The 18,398-nt window shown below is 44.4% G+C and overlaps 1 protein-coding gene across 4 annotated transcripts in view; it reads right to left on the minus strand.

Annotated features, from left to right (window-relative positions):
• The window catches only part of NR2C2 (nuclear receptor subfamily 2 group C member 2), a 102,612-nt gene that overhangs the window by 7,819 nt on the left and 76,395 nt on the right, over nt 1-18,398 (minus strand). For all 4 annotated transcript variants that reach the window (XM_030801880.1, XM_012502171.2, XM_030801882.1 and 1 more), the window contains 8 exons: nt 16,691-16,838; nt 15,847-15,940; nt 11,334-11,467; nt 9,281-9,458; nt 7,213-7,334; nt 4,943-5,082; nt 1,610-1,747; nt 508-613 (listed from right to left, as the gene is read on the minus strand). In XM_030801880.1, coding sequence (XP_030657740.1) covers nt 508-613; nt 1,610-1,747; nt 4,943-5,082; nt 7,213-7,334; nt 9,281-9,458; nt 11,334-11,467; nt 15,847-15,940; nt 16,691-16,838 — 1,060 coding nt within the window. The remainder of the gene's footprint in view (nt 1-507; nt 614-1,609; nt 1,748-4,942; nt 5,083-7,212; nt 7,335-9,280; nt 9,459-11,333; nt 11,468-15,846; nt 15,941-16,690; nt 16,839-18,398) is intronic.

The following is an 18,398-nucleotide window of genomic DNA, read 5'->3' on the forward strand; positions in this document are numbered from 1 at the left end:
ATCCACTCCTTTATAGGGGTCAGATTTGATTTCTGTCAATAAGAACTTTTCTGTCAAGTACTCTAGCACTGCCTCTTCAATGGATGCGGACCAGAGGAGCAGACCTTTCAAACTATTCTGGACAAAGGAATCTCCATGAGAACTCAAACCTCATGTACAGTGTTAGCCCCAAAACAGGCCACATAGCATCTGTTCCAACTCCTCCAATTAAAGAGTAGCAATCTGAGGCCTCGCTCACAGTCGCACAGCAAAACTAGAACCAGCCACAGTCCTGGCCCTCCTGCTGGCACTGTCTACAGTCTACACCACCTCTCGCATTCAAGAATTATCTCTAGCTTTTGGGAGCTTGGAAAAAACAAAGAAAACTCAAGAATTAGAGTGTGATCCAACGGAGGCTCTATCATGCTGCTAAAAATGGAAAGGTTAACATAATTTATATTAGAAACTACAGACTCAGCCACACTCCTTGCAGCCCCAAGCAAGAGCGCATATGCCTGAATGCCTCACCGGTAGGTGTCTTCCGAGTAGGTTTTCTGAACATAGTCCTGCAACTCCATCTGTGCCTTTTCTTGGAATTTTTCAATCTGGCTTGTGCTGGTCAAACCTGGATGATCTGAAAACAGAAAAGTACCCCCCCCCCCATTCCCTCTGTATTTGAAAAGTCTCACTTATAGACTTCTTAGTATTTTTAGTCAAACTTCTGCAAACTTCTTAAGTACAACAAATTGAACTCAAAGACTGATCTAGTTTGGGTATTATTAGAACACTGGCTTTTCCTCTGTTTTCTGCCCAAGCCTGAAGTTCCTGGGAGCAGGTCGGGGACCCTGAGTGTATGCCAGTCTGAACAGCCCCACATGATTGGTTCTGGACATCTGGCTTCCTACTACCCTAGAAAACACATAGTTTTAAAAACTATCACATAAAATTAGAAATTGTCATTTACTTTCTAAATAATTATATAATTTGTCCCAATTTTATTAGCTATTTTGTTGTTTGTGAGTGAAGGGCTGGGAAGGAAGACAAAAAGGTTAAGCTGTGTCCAACCCCTTACTGTGAGGTGAACAATTAGCCTAAGTGACTTTTCCAGAGGCCTTGAAAGAATAGTTAATAAGGGGAGTGAGGCCAGCCCAGGCATCGTGATTGCTGCCTCTTCATCTCCTGCAAACATACCTTTTAGCATGCTCTGCAGCAGCTGCTGCTACTGCTATACAGTCTGTGGGCAAACAGGTGGAACTTCAATGTGTACTGAATTATATGTGCTAATAAAACTTGGAAACTGGCAAAGGGCCAAAAAAAAAAAAAACGACATCGGGTGGTAGCACACTTTTGTATGCTGTAGTCTTGTTTGGCCAATGGTTTAATTAGGACACAGATTAAATCTATTCAGTGCGTGACATCATCAGGCACTGCAGCATATTTCTTTGGGGCTGTAAAGGCAAGAATTTAAAAGCGTTTATGTATTTATCTAGCAAAACACCTATCATAAGACCACTAGGTCACATACAATCTGCAGGGCTCTTTCTACACCACTGATGACAACATGTTCACGTTCAGAAACATCAGTAGATACAGGTGGAAAAGGGTCATGCATCCCCACCACATATCTTACCGGGGCTAAAGAGAACTATAGCTTTAAGGTATGCATACTCATAGCCATCTATATCCAGCTTCGCCATGCTGTTACAGAACTCCTGCAGCTTCCAGATGTGCTCCATGACTTGCTTTATCCGGTCACCAGAAAGTTTATCTAGAAACCAACATCACAGATCCTGAGAAAGGCTGGTAAGAACAATAAAACCAGCTTATTTGAGGGGCTACATATGTAAAGAAATGGGACCATTTCACTTTTTAATGAAAAATCAGTAATCTCAAGGTGAACAAGAGCTTCATTTTCCAGCTGCAGATGAAGTGACAAGAGGTACCCAAATTCTGCTCCAATATGGGTTCTGCCTCAATAACAAACTCCTAGACCAGTGATTCTCCCTGACCCTGCGGCCAGGCAGCTGGCCTGTAGGTGTACATTGTGAATTCCTTTTATTCTGTACCTGAGTAATAATTCCTTTATTCTGAAGACTCACAGCTTAAATACTTGGTTAGGTTTTTTAAGTCTCTGCAGGCACCTGAACATTAAATGCTGGTAATTTTTAGTTGTCAAAACAATTTTTTTTGAGTTGGGTGTCTTACTATGTTGCCCAGGCTGAACTTGAATTCATGAGCTCAAGTGATCCACCTCAGCATCCTGAGTAGCTGGGACTACAAGTGTGCATCACCATGCCTGGCTTCAGAACAATTTTATATGTTATTTCATTTAATCCTCATGACAATACTTTACTGGCAGTATTAGTATTATTATACTCAGTTAAAAATAAAACTGGCCAGTTGTGGTGGCTCGTGCCTCTCTAGTCCCAATGTTTTGGGAGGCCAAGGCAGGAGGACTGCTTGAGGCCAGGAGTTTGAGACCAGCTTGGGCAACATCATGAGACTCTGTCTCTACAAAAAACAAAAAAACACACAAAAAAACCCAAACAACAACAACAACAAAACACCAAAAAACAAAGAAAACTAAAGCCCATTTGTGAACAAATCTTACTTAACTTCAATAAAATGTTGTAAGGGTTTTTTTTTTTTTTTTGAGTCTCGCTCTGTCCCAGGCTGGAGTGCAGTGACACAATCTTGGCTCACTGCAGCCTCCGCCTCCCAGGTTCAAGAGATTTTTCTACCTCAGCCTCCCAAGTAACTGGGATTACAGGCACTCACCACTATGTCTGGCTAATTTTTGCATTTTTAGTAGAGACAGGGTTTCACCATGTTGGCTAGGCTGATCTTGAACTCCTGACCTCAAGTGATCCACCTGCCTCGGCCTCCCAAAGTGCTGGGATTACAGGCGTAAGCCACCACACCCAGCCTGTTATAGGGTCTTTTAAACTTTACCCTTACATAACTATTCCAAGGAAATAACTAGAAAAACAAATGTATGACTATGTCACTCACATTCCCAGATATCAAACACCTGGAATGCCCAATTAAAAGTGAAATTCCAAGCCTAGGCAGCATAGCGAAACCTCATCTCTATAAAAAAATACAAAAATTAGCTGGGTGTGATGGCACATGGCTGTAGTCCCAGCTACTTGGGAGGCTGAGGCAGGAGGATCACTTGAGCCCAGGGTTCAAGGCTGTAGTGAGCTATGATTGCTACTGCACTCCAGCCTGGCAACACAGAGAGACTGTATCAAAAAACAAACAAACAAAACAACAACAACAAAAACTTCCACTTCAGCTACAAGTGTAGATTTTCAGTGTTACTTCAAATCCTGGGCATGACAGTGGTCTTCAGAGTGTCACGGACATGCTACACATGGAGAGACTACAAAGGCTGCGTCCTATTCCTGACACTGCTGGTGTTTTGAACACCAAATACTAGATAGTTGCCACAGATCTCACTAGAAAAGTTGTTTGTTCACTCTTAAGGAGCAGGCTGGGTGAGGTACGTATGTCCTGGACTAGGGGGTCAGCATGATGCGGGTTTGTGCCCTAGTTTTTTTTTTTTTTTTTTTTTGAAATAGTCTCGCTCTGTCACCCAGGCTGCAGTGCAGTGGCGCAATCTCGGCTCACTGCAACCTCTGCCTCCTGGGTTCAAGCGATTCTCATGCCTCAGCCTCCCGAGTGGCTGGAATTACAGGCATGCGCCACCATGCCCAGCTAATTTTTGTTTTTTGGAGACAGAATCTCGCGCTCTGTTGCCCAGGCTGCAGTGCAGTGGCGTGATCTCGGCTCACTGCAACCTCCGCCTCCCAGGTTCAAGCGGTTCTCCTGCCTCAGCCTCCCAAGTAGCTGGGATTACAGATGCCCACCATCACGCCTGGCTAATTTTTTGTATTTTTAGTAGAGACGAGGTTTCGCCATGTTGCCCAGGCTGGTTTCGAACGCCCAAGCTCAGGCAATCCACCCGCCTCGGCCTCCCAAAGTGCTGGGATTACAGGTGTGAGCCACCGCACCTGGCCTTTTTTTTGTATTTTTAGTAGAGAAGGGGTTTCACCATGTTGGCCAAGCTGGACTGTCCTGACCTCCATTGATCCCCCGTCTTGGCCTCCCAAAGTGCTCGGATTAGAGGAGTGAGCCACTGCACCCAGCCTGTGCCCTAGTTTTTGTATTTACTGTTTCATCTGGGCAAGCCAGGGAACTAATCAGGGCCTCAGTTCCTCCATAGGGAAAAATGAGGTAATAGTTCCCTATTTTATAGGGTTGTGAGGATCTGTGAACTATTATACATGAGAAAAGTAACCTGTCAATGAAGATGAAAATATCAGCTGTGATTATTTTGAAAACATCACTAAATGCCTATCAAGAAGTTGACCTTTTCCATTTTTTTCTTTGTATTAATCGTATGAAGAGGGCAGTCTGGCAGAAATTTACATATTCTGACTGATAAGGGGTCCTGTAACATTCATTCATTCATTCATTGAGATGGGATCTTGCTCTATTACCCAGGCTGGAGTACATGGAATGATCACAGCTCACTGCAGCCTCAAACTCTGGGCTCAAGCAATCCTCCTGCCTCAGCCTCCTGAGTATCTGGGACTACAGGCAGATGCCACCAGGCCTGGCTAATTTTTTGTACTTTTTGTAAAGACAAGGTCTTGTTATGTTGCCCAGACTGGTCTCAAACTCCTGGGCTCAAGTGATCCTCCTGCCTGGCCTAACAAAGTGTTAGGATTACAGGCGTGAGCCACCATGCCCAGCCCAAAGGTTCCATAACTTAACAGTCAAACTTCTCTCAGCCTATGGATGCTGTGGGAAACTGAGGCTATCCAATTTGCTATGTTGCCAGCCTGGGTCAACAAAGGTGTCTTTGACATGAGTCTCCAACCAGGGGACTGGGCTCTGCTCCATGGCCACCAGGCTGAACCAAGACACACCCCAGCCCCAAGTCCCTGTGCCCTACCTTCCTGGATGCTGTTCTGCAGGTGGTTGACAATGGCAGCCAGGATGGTGGAGAGACTCATGACCTGGGCACACTGGGCCAGGCCGAGGGTGAAGAGCTCATTCCAGCAGGCCCGCACCAGGCTGGTGTTGCAGTCCTGCCTAGGAATATAGAGAGGAGCCTGAGTGTGGTATGTGTTGGCATTTCTCCAAGGTTGTGGGGCATCCAGGCACTAAGTCCCAGCATTTCCCAAACAGGTGAATTCAGCAAGTGTTTGTTGAAGTGCTATCCAGGATCATTCTTCAATAAAAGGATGAAGTCTATGAATAAGTCTATGAATGTTTTAACTAAAGTCCTTCTAATGATCAACTATTCTCTTAAAAAACATTCTTTAAATAATAAAAAAATTTTAATAGGTATGGCCAAACCATCATTACCTACAGCCTTCTAAAGCCTCAGCATCCTGGATTGGCTCTGTCCCAGGAGATGGTATCAGTTACTTAGGTCCTGCAGCCAAGGTCATGAGAGGCTATGGGGACCAAAAGACTAAGAGCTGAGTACAGATTCCGAAGGGCAGAAACATGCCCTGCAACCTTGCAGGGCAGGAGGCAGGCTTTGTGCTGGATCTGAGACTGAAGCAGGGAGGATGAGGGTCCAGCTAAGGCCGCTGCCAGCCCTGCCCTGGCTAACTTCTACTCAGGTTAGTCAGCAAAGTTGGCACATCACAAAACAATACATCCTTATTCTCAGAAACCCCTAAATTGCATTCCCTCACCTGTCTCAAGATTTCAGGAGGCCAGAGAAACTGGGCTGTCTTGACAAAGCTGTTTCTTCCAGTTGCCTTAAGTGTGGCCCAGCCACAGGAAGGCAGTGAGAACCAGGGCTACTGCACTGTGTCATTCCCAAATGTCCCAGATGCACGTCTAGTATTTTACTATGATCACTGCCCTGAACGCTAACTTATGAAAAATAGTACATGAAACGTAACTGAAACCACTTCAAATGTGGTAGCACATTTTATCTAGTCCGGACTGAGAAACTCTGTGGAGGAGGTTCCAAATTACCTAACTAGAAAAAGTACACTCAGGGCAGTGGGTAACTACGTTTTAACCTCATTTAAAAAATCTCAGGTACCTATCAGTACTATTAACTGTGGACTGTGGTGTTATTAAAAAAAAAAAAAAAAAAAAGCCTGAGGTTACACCACCTACCACATAGTAGCAAGGGGTAGGCCATTCTCCCAAAGAGCTAACAATGAAACTCCTAATACTTGTTTAGCCGTCACTACCTGTCTAATTCTCCCTGGAGAATGAGACAATTCTGACTGCCTTTCCTTTAATCATGGAGGGAGGTGACCATTCTAACAACTACTCAGGACACATCCCATACCACCTGACCCACAGAACCACACTGCCTTCTGCTGAGTCCCTTGCATGCCAGGCACTGGGTTAAGAGCTTTATAGATCTTAAACCCACGCAAGGATTCTACAATGAGAAACTGGAGGCTCAGAGAGGTAAAGTGACTTGCACAAGGCCACATAGCTGACAAGCACTATTCTTATGGCCTGACAACCAGCTCTGTTTGCCCCAAAGACAATAGTGTCAACTACTAGACAACCCTGCCCTCCATTCTAGTGTTTTCCACGTATTACCTAAGGATGGTTACTCTGCAATATGCAATGACTCTCATTGTATTTCCATTTTTATATGGTTACTTATCTTTCAACCAGACTGCCAGCCACCTGATGGCACACTGGCAGAGCCAATGTCGGGATTTAGAGGAGAAACATACACAAGTGGTACTCAAGAAAGCAAGAAAAAGGGGGGGTTTCCTGTAGAGATGACACCAGGATCTGTACTACTCAATGTGCCAGTTGGCACTGTGGCTTGTGTGAGATTGTAAATCCATGTTTGAGGAAACAGCTGATTCACATTCACCTTATTAAGGCCTAGGCACAGTTCCCGGCCTGGCTTCAGTTTGTGAGTCACACTGTGCATAGCACAGTGCTGGGGACTACCCTTGCCTTCTACATTCTTCTCCATCCCCAGCTCCCAGCACCAAATCCTTGGTGTATCTAGGAGGCTCCATAAAGGTTAGAGGAACACTGCAGAACTGGCAACTTGTAATCCTGCTACCAGTCCACTAACTATATTTAATAAAAAACTCAGGGTCCTTTGAATGAGGTCATAGGAACAGTCAAACTAGATGGGCCCTCAGAGTTCTTCCAGGTCATTCCTAGGGAGAGGAAGGCCCCTGCCCAAGGATACATGCACAGAAAGTGGCCACTTACCCAAGTGCCTGAAAGGCTGGGATTGACCGAGCCCAGTGCATTGAGAGGAAAAGCAGACGGGATGCAGACTCACAGATGTAGTGCACGTTGAGGTACTCTGGCATTGGACTGGGCATTGTTAGCTGGAAAAGAGGAGGCACATGGCACAGGAGGTGAAGGAAGGACAGGGGATGGCTTTGTCTGTCAACATGTATCCCTGTCATGCTTCAATAGCAGTGGCATCTAGAGTCGCTGTCTGATTCTGAAGTCCCATGCAGTCAGGGGGCCTGCACAGACTCCCCATGTTTTCTTGCTCAGTGAATTAGGGTCTAATGGGCCTTGGAATGTGGTCCATAAGCCTAAGGGGTATCTTCCCAGCCCAGCCCCACAAAAACATACTCCTCAAGTCTTGCCTCAGCTAAACTGTTATTTGTTCTATGGCAATTCCATTTTGAGCCATAGGTTAAGGTCTAAATTAAATCTGGGGAACAGGGGCCAGGTGTGGGTGGCTCATGCCTGTAATCCCAGCACTCTGGGAGGCTGAGGCAGGCAGATCACCTGATGTCAGGAGTTCGAGACCAGCCTGGACAACATAGTGAAACCCTGTCTCTATTAAAAATACAAAAACTAGCCAGGTGTGGTGGCGTGCACCTGTAGTTCCAGCTACTTGGGAGGCTGAGGGAGGAGAATCGCTTGAACCCAGGAGGTGGAGGTTGTGGTGAACCAAAATTATACCACTGCACTCCAGTATGGGTGACAGTGAGACTCAGTCTCAAAAAAAACAAAAAACAAAAAACAAAAATCTGGGTAACAGGGACCAACTTCATGGACTAGCAGGCATTTTCGGAGATGGTCTTAAAGTAGCAGTAAGTAAGAGCTAAGCAGCTCATGTGATAGGAGCACTTTGGGAGGCTGAGGTGGGAGGACTGCTTGAGGCCAAGTGTTTGAAACCAGCTTGGGCAACATATCAAGGACCCCATCTCTACAAAAAATAAAAATAAAAATTAGCTGGGCATGGTGGTGCATGCTTATAGTCCTAGCTACTTGGGAGGCTGAGGCAGGAGGATCACCTGAGCCCAGGAGTTCAAGCCCAGCAGTCTGAGGTTACAGTGAGCCACAATCACATCACTACGTTTCAGCCTAAGTATTTGTTTAAAAAAAAAAAAAAAATTCTGAGGGAAAAGGAAGACTCAGCAGTCTGGAGACCTAGAGACTGAGAGGGCTTCAGGTACCCTCTGAGTGTCCTGTAGAAAAAGTGAGACCAGTGAATGACAGCACGGGGAAGACCCGTGAGGCCTTAACAGCACTCTTCAAGGGATCTACTTTCTGTGGCTCTAGAGGGCAGAGTAGTCAAGATCAATGGCTGGCTGCCTGCTTGTTGTAGATTTTATATGAGGGTTTCTATGACACAGAGAAGAGACAAAAGTGCCTGCCTGAGCCCATGGGGCAGCCAGGCAGTCACAGAGAGGCAGAGGCAGAGCATTCAGCCCTCAGCAGTTACCACTATGTCAGCCTGTCTTAGTAATGATGGGCCACGCCTGCTTCAAGGTTACCTTCAGAACCAAATGGCACTGTGAGCAAAAGACAAGTGAAGATGCTTCATAATGGGACTATCATTCTGGAATACAAGATCCAGTTTGAAGTCATAATATCAAATACCAGATTGAAGATGAACTCACTCCAAGGTTTCATTTTTACTTATTTATTTATTTTTGAGGCAGTTTCACTCTTGTTGCCCAGGCTGGAGTGCAGTGGCGTGATCTTGGCTCACTGCAACCTCTGCCTCCCAGGTTCAAGCGATTCTCGTGCCTCAGCCTCCTGAGTAGGTGAGACTATAGGCATGCGCCTCCGTGCCTGGCTAATTTTTGTATTTTTAGTAGAGATGGGATTTCACCATGTTGGCCAGGCTGGTCTTGAACTCCTGAGCTGAAGTGATCCATGTGCCTTGGCCTCCCAAAGTGCTGAGATTACAGGCATGAGCCACTATGCCTGGCCCCAAGGTTTTGATTTTTAAAACTTCAGACTGGCTTTGGTACAGAACCTATCCCCCAGCAGGTTGGGGGCACATGGTTGGGCTGAATCCACTCACCTTAAATGTGACGTGTGTGTCTGAAAGGAGGGGGCCTTCAACCTCAATGATGGGTGTCGACTGGTCTCTGCTGATGACGTGGATGCTCCCTCCTCCACTGGTGTCTATCCCATCTGCCAAGCTTGGAGAGGAGGAACTGTCTGTGGTATTAAGTGCTTTAGCTAAGGTATCAAATGCCCTGTGAGCAAAAATGAAGCATGTAATTGTGAATCTACAGCTTTTAGGGGGAACAGAATTCTAGCTATGATTGAGAAAAACTACAGTGGGAAAAGTTAATTAAATTCTACTTTGTGAGGGAAACGCTAACAATGAAAGCTTCTTTTTTTAATTTTTTTGGGATAGCACAGAGGCTGGAGTGCAGTAACAGGATCTCAGCTTACTGCAGCCTCTACTTCCTGGCTTCAAGCAATTCTTGTGCCTCAGCCTCCTGAGTAGCTGGGACTACAGGCACACGCCACCACACCCAGGTAATTTTTTTCATTTTTTAGAAACTGAGTCTTGCTCTGTCACCCAGGCTGGAGTGCGGTGTTGTGATCTTGGCTCACCGCAACCTCCACCTCCTGGGTTCAAGCAATTCTCTTGCCTCAGCCTTCCAAGTAGCTGGGACTACAAACACACACCACCATGCCTGGCTATATCTTTTGCCACCATGCCTGGCTATATCTTTTGTATTTTTAGTAGAGACGGGGTTTCACTATGTTGGCCAGGCTGGTCTCAAACTATTGACTGCAGGTGATCTACCTGTGTTGGCCTCTGAAAGTGCTGGGATTACACACATGAGCCACTGCATCCGGCAAACAATGAAAGCTTGTATGTATTATCTACACATCATCTTAGGCGCTGAGCTATGTATTATCTAACTTCACGGACAATTTCTTTCTTTCTTTTCTTTTCTCTCTCTTTTTCCTTCCTTCTTTTCTCTTTCCCTCCTTCCTTCCTTCTCTTTCTCTTTGTCTTTTTCTTTCTTTCAGAGATGGGGTCTATCTATCTAATCTGTCTATCTATCTTTTATTTACTTTTTCAGAGATGGTTTCAAACTCCTAGGATCAAGTGATCCTCCTGTCTCAGCTTCTCTAAGTGCTGGGATTATAGCTGTGAGCCACTGCACCTAGGCCCAATTTCTATTTTTCACAAGTACCCTCCAAAGGTAAAAATTATCTTCCATTTTACAGATGTGAATGCTGAGCTTACAGTTGTTAAATAACTTTTCCAAGACCATCTACATAGTAAGTGGTAGAACCAGAATTCTACCTAATTCAAATCCCACCCTCTTTCCACTGGACCTAGATCTTATTTGTTATCAGACCACAAGTGAACAAAGGACTGGAACACTTGTATAGTTTCCAGCTTTGTATCTGGCTGGTCTGGCATGTTAGCAGCAGAGCACAAGAGCCAAACTGCAGAGAAGAAACATCCTTAGTAGCAGTTATCGATGTCTGGCATTAGCTCATACTATCTATCAGCCACTATCAATCTAGTTACCCTGGTGGATTTAGGCTCTGAATTCATTACTAAGAAAAAATATACATGAGGGCTGGGGGTGGTGGCGCACACCTGTAAACCCAGCACTTTGGATGCTGAGGCGGGAAGATCACTCGAGCCCAGGAGTTCTAGACCAGCCTAGGCAACATGGTGAGACCCCATCTCTATTAAAAAAAAAAAAAAAAAAGAAAAAATATAGATGAGAAAAATAGGTTAAAACAGAAGTAGGAAAGGGAATGAACTCTTAATATGCAGATGCATTATTAAACAGTAATTAATACAAATAACCGCTGTCCACTAGAGCTTTCCTCCTACTTCTACTGATTTACTCAATTTCCTTTTCCATGGTTGGGAATGAAAAGAAGTTTTGATTGTTTTATACTGTATAATGTAGGTGGGTCTATGTTCCCATAGTTAAAATTTGAAAGAAGACAGATGTGCAGGGTCATTGTAACAATTTTATCATCCTTAGTTAAATACAGCACAGGTACCAACATGCTGTTTTCCACCCTCACAATAGAAGGAGGGTGTCCAGGCGAGGAGGGGGGCCTCCACCCTCATGGGCTCGTACCGAGTTATCTCACTTGCAGACTGGTCCTCTGGCTGGATTTCTGAAGTGTCGCCGTTGTTCAAAGATTCACTTAGGTTGGCAAGGGAGGTCACTACATTTGCCAGTGTGCCCAGAGCTCCCTGGCTTGTTTCAGCCTATTAAACAAAAAAATACTGACATTAAAAATGAACACAGATATGCAAATGACTCTCAGGCCAATGAAGTTATAATGCTGGTTCAAAAACAGCTTCGAGGAGAGGGGAGTGTGACTACAAAGGGGCAACACGAGGAAGATCTTTTTGGTGATTTAACAGTTCTGTATCTTGGTGTGGTGGTATTTACACAAATCTAGATATGTGACAAAATGACAGAACAAAAACAGATAAATCAGACTTCATTAAAATTAAAACTGTTGTGCTTCAAAAGAAATTGTCAAGAAAGTAAAAGCCCATAAAACAAAAGGACAATTCATAGAATGAGAGAAAATATTTGCAAATCATATGTCTGATAATGGTTTAGTAGCCAGAATATCTAAGGAACACTAACAACTCAATAATAAAAAGACAACCCAATTTAAAAATGGAAAAAGAGGCTGGTCGCAGTGGCTTATGCCTGTAATCCCAGCACTTTGGGAGGCCGAGGCAGGTGGATCACCTGAGGTCAGGAGTTCAAGACCAGCCAGGTGAACATGGTGAAACCCTGTCTCTACTAAAAATACAAAAAATTAGCCAGGCATGGTGGCAGGTGCCTGTAACCCCAGGTACTCAGGAGGCTGAAGGAGGAGAATCACTTGAACCCAGGAGGCGGAGGCTGCAGTGAGCTGAGATTGTGCCACTGCCTGGGTGACAGAGTAAGATTCCATGTCAAAAAAAAAAAAAAAAAAAGGAAAAAGAGCACTTTGCGAGGGCGAAGCAGAAGGATCCCTTGAGCCCAAGAGTTTGAGACCAGCCTGGGCAACATGGCAAGGCCCTGTCTCTACAAAAAGTAAAAAAAAAATTAGCCAGGCATGGTGGTGTGTGCCTGTGGTCCCAGCTACTTAGGAATCTGAGGTGGGAGGGTCTCTTGAGCTCAGGAAGTCAAGGCTGCACTGAGCCATGATTGTGCCACTGCAGTCCAGCCTATCAGACAGAGTGAGACCTTGTCTCAAAAACAAAATGAAACAACAAAACCCCAAAGATAACAGACATTTCTCCAAAGAAGATATATAAACAGCCCACAAGCATTTGAAGAGATACTCAACATCATGAGAAATGCAAATCAAAATCACAATGACATAACACTTCACATCCACTGGGATGGCTACAATCCAAAAGATGGATAATAACAAGTGTTGGCAAGGATGTGGAGAAATCAGAACCTTCCTACACAGTTGGTGAGAATGTAAAGTGGTACAACACAAATGTCCATCAATTGACTAATGGATAAATAAAATGTGGTATAGCCATACAAAGGTGTATTATTAGGCTGGCCGTGGTGACTCACGCCTGTAATCCCAGCACTTTGGGAGGCCGAGATGGGCAGATCACCTGAGGTCAGGAGTTTGAGACCAGCCCGACCAACATGGTGAAACCTCATCTCTACAAAAAACACAAAATTGGCCAGGAGCAGTGGCTCACGCCTGTAATCCCAGCACTTTGGGAGGCCAAGGTGGGCGGATCGTGAGGTCAAGAGTTTAAGACCAGCCTGACCAACATGATGAAACCCTATCTCTACTAAAAATACAAAAATTAGCTGGGTGTGGTGGCACACGCTTGCAATCCCAGCTACTCAGGAGGCTAAGGCAGGAGAATTGCTTGAACCCGGGAGGCAGAGGCTGCAGTGAGCTGAGATCACGCCATTGCACTCCAGCCTGGGCAACAGAGCGAGACTCCATCTCAAAACAAAACACACAAAATTAGCTGGGTGTGGTGGCACATTTCTGTAATCCCAGCTACTCGGGAGGCTGAGGCAGGAGAATTGCTTGAACCCAGCAGGCCTTCGGAAGTTGCAGTGAGCCGGCCGAGGTGGTACCATTGCACTCTAGCCGGGGAAACAAGAGTGAAACTCTGTCTTAAAAAAAAAACAGAGGTGCATAATTTGGCAATAAAAAGGAATGAAGTACTGATACATGTTATATCACGATGACCCTTAAAAACATGCTAAGTGAAAGAAGCCAGCCACAAAAGACCATATATTGTATGATTTCCTTTATATGAAATGTACAGAGTTGACAAAACCATAGAGTCAGAAAGCAGATTAGTGGTTGGTAGGGTTTGAGAAAAGGGAGAAAGGAGGAATGACTACATAATGGGGTTCGGGGTTTATTCTGAGGTGACAAAAATATTCTAAAACTAGATAGTGGTGATGGTTTGTACAACCTTGTAAATACACCAAAAACCACTACATTATACACTAAAAGTGTGAGTTTTATGGCATGTGAATTATATTTCAATTAAAAAAGAAAGCCAGGGGTAGTGGCTCACGCCTGTAATCCCAGCACTCTGAAGGGGCTAAGGTGGGTGAATTGCTTGAGTCCAGGAGTTCAAGACCAGACTGGGCAACATGGTGAAACACCGTCTCTACAAAAAAAATACGAAAAATTAGCCAGGCGTGGTGCTGTGCACCTATAGTCCCAGCTACTCAGAAGGATGAGGTAAGAAGATTGCTTAAACCTGGGAGGTGGAGGCTGCAATGAGCCAAGATCATACCACTGTACTCCAGCCTGGGCAACAGAGCAAGACCCTGTCTCAAAAAAAAAGAAAAGAAAAGAAAGCCAGAGATATACTCAAACCAAGATATGTACACACAAGGTTGTGTCTTGATTACAAAATGAAAAACTAGAATCAGTAGAAAAGGTCATAAACAGAAATTATTAATAAATCACAACAGACACATAGAATATTGTGCAGCTACTGTAAGATCCTCATAACAGAAAGGTATGTTGAAGGAAATGAAGTTGAAGAAGAATGAAATATAAAAAAGACAGAACAATACATACGGTTTGTACCAAAGCCAATGTCCTGGTTGTGATACTGTACCCTAGGTATGTATGACATAACCACTGGGAGGACCTGGGTGAAGGCTATGTGGGAGCTCTGTAACAGTGCTGTACTTCCTTCACAGTAAATTATTTTAAATGTATAATTACTTCAAAGTAAAATTGGAAAACAATTTCTGAAAGTAGCTTCCTGTGGGTGCTTTGCATATGTTTTATTATTCGTATCAAACTTCTGTGGGGGGTATTGTTGTTTCCATTGTACACAGGAAGGAATGGGGTAGGACACAGTCTGCCTCTGAAGCTCTTTCTCTTGATTCCTGAAATACCATACAGCTTTGTGGTCATTCTCCTCCAAAGTGACAATAACTAATTCCTAACCATTAACATTTACTGAATGCTTACTGTGTACCAAGAAACTTATAAGTGCAGGAAAGAAGCATGTGGCTACCAAGAGCAGTGTCAGACTCTGAACCCAGGTATAGCCAGCTCTGGAGTCTTGGTTCTCATTCCCAGTCTCTGTGTGGATGGCCCAATAGAATGGTTGCTGTGAATCCCTTGGTAATCTGTTTTTAAGGTTATCTGGGCCTTACTTTCAGGCTTACGTTTCCTCTCCATTCGACCATGCAGTCAGAGCCACTGTTGTAGAATGTGTGCTGGTGATAAGCTAAGCCCACGATGCGTGATCCAACAGCTCCCATCATGCATGTGGCCCCTGCCCAAAGACAGAAGGTGCAAGGCCCAGCCTGAGGACCAAGGCATGCAGGGCAGCTCTAAATTTTGTCTTCTCTTTCCCAAAAGAGGATGCCCTGTAATGCCCTGAATACACCCATGAATGAGACTGTGAACAGATGAGGAGGAAGCCTGCAGGCCTTGCTCTGGTTCTAATGGTTGCAGCAATGCCAGTGTTCTCAATTACCAAGTCACCCTCTTAAGAGTTGTGGCTTGCTGCTACTACTTCCTCATTACTTGGTTTACATCAGGAGCACCAAGATGAGAAAAACAGTGAGTTCTCTGGCCTGGAAAAAATCCCCCTCCTTGGTTATCTTCACAGGAGCCAGCAAGTCTCCCCCTTTTGGACTGACAAACATCTCTGTCCACAAGTTAAATCCCTATGACTGATCTGCTCTAGCAAAGTTTTGGAATTGATAGATTCCTGGCTGAGCTTCCTCCTGAAGATCATCTAATAAAAAGGAACTCGGAGCTTTTGCAAAAAGGCCATCTGATAAATAGCCCTTTCCTTGGTATGCTAGTAGTCTGCCAATGTGTATAAGAGAAAAAGAAAACTATAACAGAAAAGAGAACCACCGAATGCCCACCAAATTGACCTCTAGACTGACATGTTACAGTGATTATGACCAGCCAGCTCTGATCTGAGAAGCCATCAGCATCTCTAAAACAAATCACAAGATAGCTATCACAACAATAAGGAGACCGAGACGTAGGTCACGCTTTTGATGTGGTATCTGAAGGCCAGGAAGAAAGTGGTGCATGCAGTTAGAGAAGCAGCCTGCAATGTCAACATAAAGGATGAGAGAAAGCATGAGTAGAGAACGTCACCTTGGAATCCGTGGCCAGGAGAACCGTACCATCCTCACGTATCAAAGGCTGCTGGATGTTCACAAGCATCCCTGGATCAAGAAGACCTGTTTGTCTATTTAAGACATAAAGAAACTCAGAGTAGCTTCCAACATTTTAAGCACAGTATGATCATGCTGCATTTACCTGTCCTTCCACATTTGTGAAGCTGTCTGAATAGTACTCAGCCACTTAGTGACTAAGCAGAACCCCCACCCATCTCTTCTGCAATGCGATGTACATAGAGTCAGGTTTACAAATTGAGACAGAATGAAATGCAGATGCATCCCCCAGGGCTTTCCAGGACGACTACAGACTGTGGCCATTCTGCCAAGAAAAGTTAACTTGATTTTCAGAAAATCAGCAAGGCATCCTCAACTCCAGCTCTCTCTCTGATATATTTTGGATTGCTTGTTTTCCCCTCTTTCCGTTCCTTTTAAAGTAAGTTCAATAGATTATATTAAAAAGAATGTATGAATTAACTGTAGCACTGAGACCTTATCTCACCTTAGGCCTTTTGTGTGTACTGCAGAAATGCCCCAATCTTGAATTATAAAATAATTGTTTTCCTGTATGAATGATGCCTAAATTGCAGGACATAATCTGAATTCAAGGCTAGGAGAATTTCTGACCCCATCATAAATCAGGCATCCTTAGGCCTGTCCAGAGGTGTGACTGAGCAGCTCCAGAAGGGGTAGAATTAGGCAACACAATGCTGGAGGCTATGGCAGATGGGTGGGAAGCCACAACAGTGCCTGTTGTGGGACACGTCTGTGCCTCCTCCATCAGCTGCAAAGGCTGATTGCAGTGAGAACAAGGGACTGACCTTGCTCCATCTTTGTCTGCCACAAACGTGGGAGTGGCTATCAGGGGACTTCTCAGGTCTTTCCGGATATAGATTTTCTCAGTTGAAGCAGCACAATTGCTTGGTTTCTCCCGTTGCACATCGAAGGGCTTCCGTTCACTCTGTACAGCTTAAATCACAACATAAATATTTGTGTTTAGAGAAACAATTCAAATCAATAAAAACCACACCCCTTGTGGTAAAGTAAGGGGTTTTCTTTAGTAAATCCATTACTGCAGGGAGAATGACTCTGGTGCTAGGTTCATCTAGCTCAGCTTTCACAGTGGACTTTTCGGCCAGAGAGAAGGAATAAAGCCAAACCATGCCATGTCAAATCTAGCGGCATAAAAAAGACCTCATGATGGGTGGTACTCCCTGCTAAAAAACTGCAGCACAGCACCTATGTGGCCTATGGAAGCACCCATGAGCCTTCTGGGCCATTTTATTAATTTTATGTTATTATTTTATGTTATTATTTTATTTTTTGCAGAGATGAAGCCTCATTATGTTGCCCAGTCTGGACTCATCCTGGGCTCAAGCAATCCACTCACCCCAGCCTGCCAAAGTGCTGGAATTACAGGCATAAGCCACCGTGCCCAGCTGGTTTTTACTTCATGCTGCTAACAAAATAGACCCTTTCAAGGATAAAGAAATGCCCATCTTTGGGCCAGGGGTGGTGGCTCACGTCTGTAATCCAAGCACTTTGGGAAGCCGAGACGGGTGGATCACTTGCCCAGTATGGCAAAACCCGGCCTCTACTAAAAATACAAAAATTAGCCAGGTGTGGTGGCAGGCACCTGTAATCCCAGCTACTTGGGAGGCTGAGGCAGGGAGAATTGCTTGAACCTGGGAGGTGGAGGCTGCAGTGAGCCAAGACGCAGTGCCACTGCACTCCAACCTGGGCGACAGAGCGAGAGACTGCCTCAAAAAAACAAACAAAAAATGCCCACCTTCAAGTGGGCCCTTAATAGAATGCATTTCCTATGCTACAATTTGTAGAGGAACCCTTCTAATTTCCAACTCAAGTCTGAATAGCTTCTGCAAACTGTTTAATGGTTGTCAATTTTATATCATGCTAGCAAACTCTCCTTTTAGCAGTCTAATGTAAGAGCAGATATGCATGTTAGAAGCAACTGAAGAAAATTAAAGCTTTTTAAAGACAAAAGTGATGAAGGTCAGGGACTAACATTCAGATATGCTGCTAATCAAACTGCTATCCAGTTAAATATTGTGTTTGCAGCTACAGCTGTGATCACAAGAAAACTGATTTCAGTCATTGCTCTGGGTAAAAATATTCATCATTGAGAAAAAGGACAGCTTGGCAATGTGGGCCAGTCCCACACCAAGCCAGAGATTTATTTATTCACTTTGGGGAAAGAGCAGTATCATTAGATAAAATAAAAACATCATACCAGGCAGAAATTAGGTTGATATTTCTAATTTCTCAAAAAATACATTTCCATTTATTCTCCAGTGAATTTTGTGGATTCCCGTTCCCAGAAACGTCAACATCAATACTGAAATATATTGGTTTTCAGAGTTTCTAGAAAACTATGCAAAAGATGACAGAACAATGCAGCATACTCAGCGGAAGCCTGCAGTCCTGGGTCCTCGGCCACCAGCCTTGCCAGGCTGAGTTGCATGCCTTGCTCTGCTAAGCTCCATTTTCCTACTGTGGTTTAAGCCTAAC

Source organism: Nomascus leucogenys, chromosome 21 (assembly GCF_006542625.1).
Source record: "Nomascus leucogenys isolate Asia chromosome 21, Asia_NLE_v1, whole genome shotgun sequence".
Lineage (NCBI taxonomy): Eukaryota > Metazoa > Chordata > Mammalia > Primates > Hylobatidae > Nomascus > Nomascus leucogenys.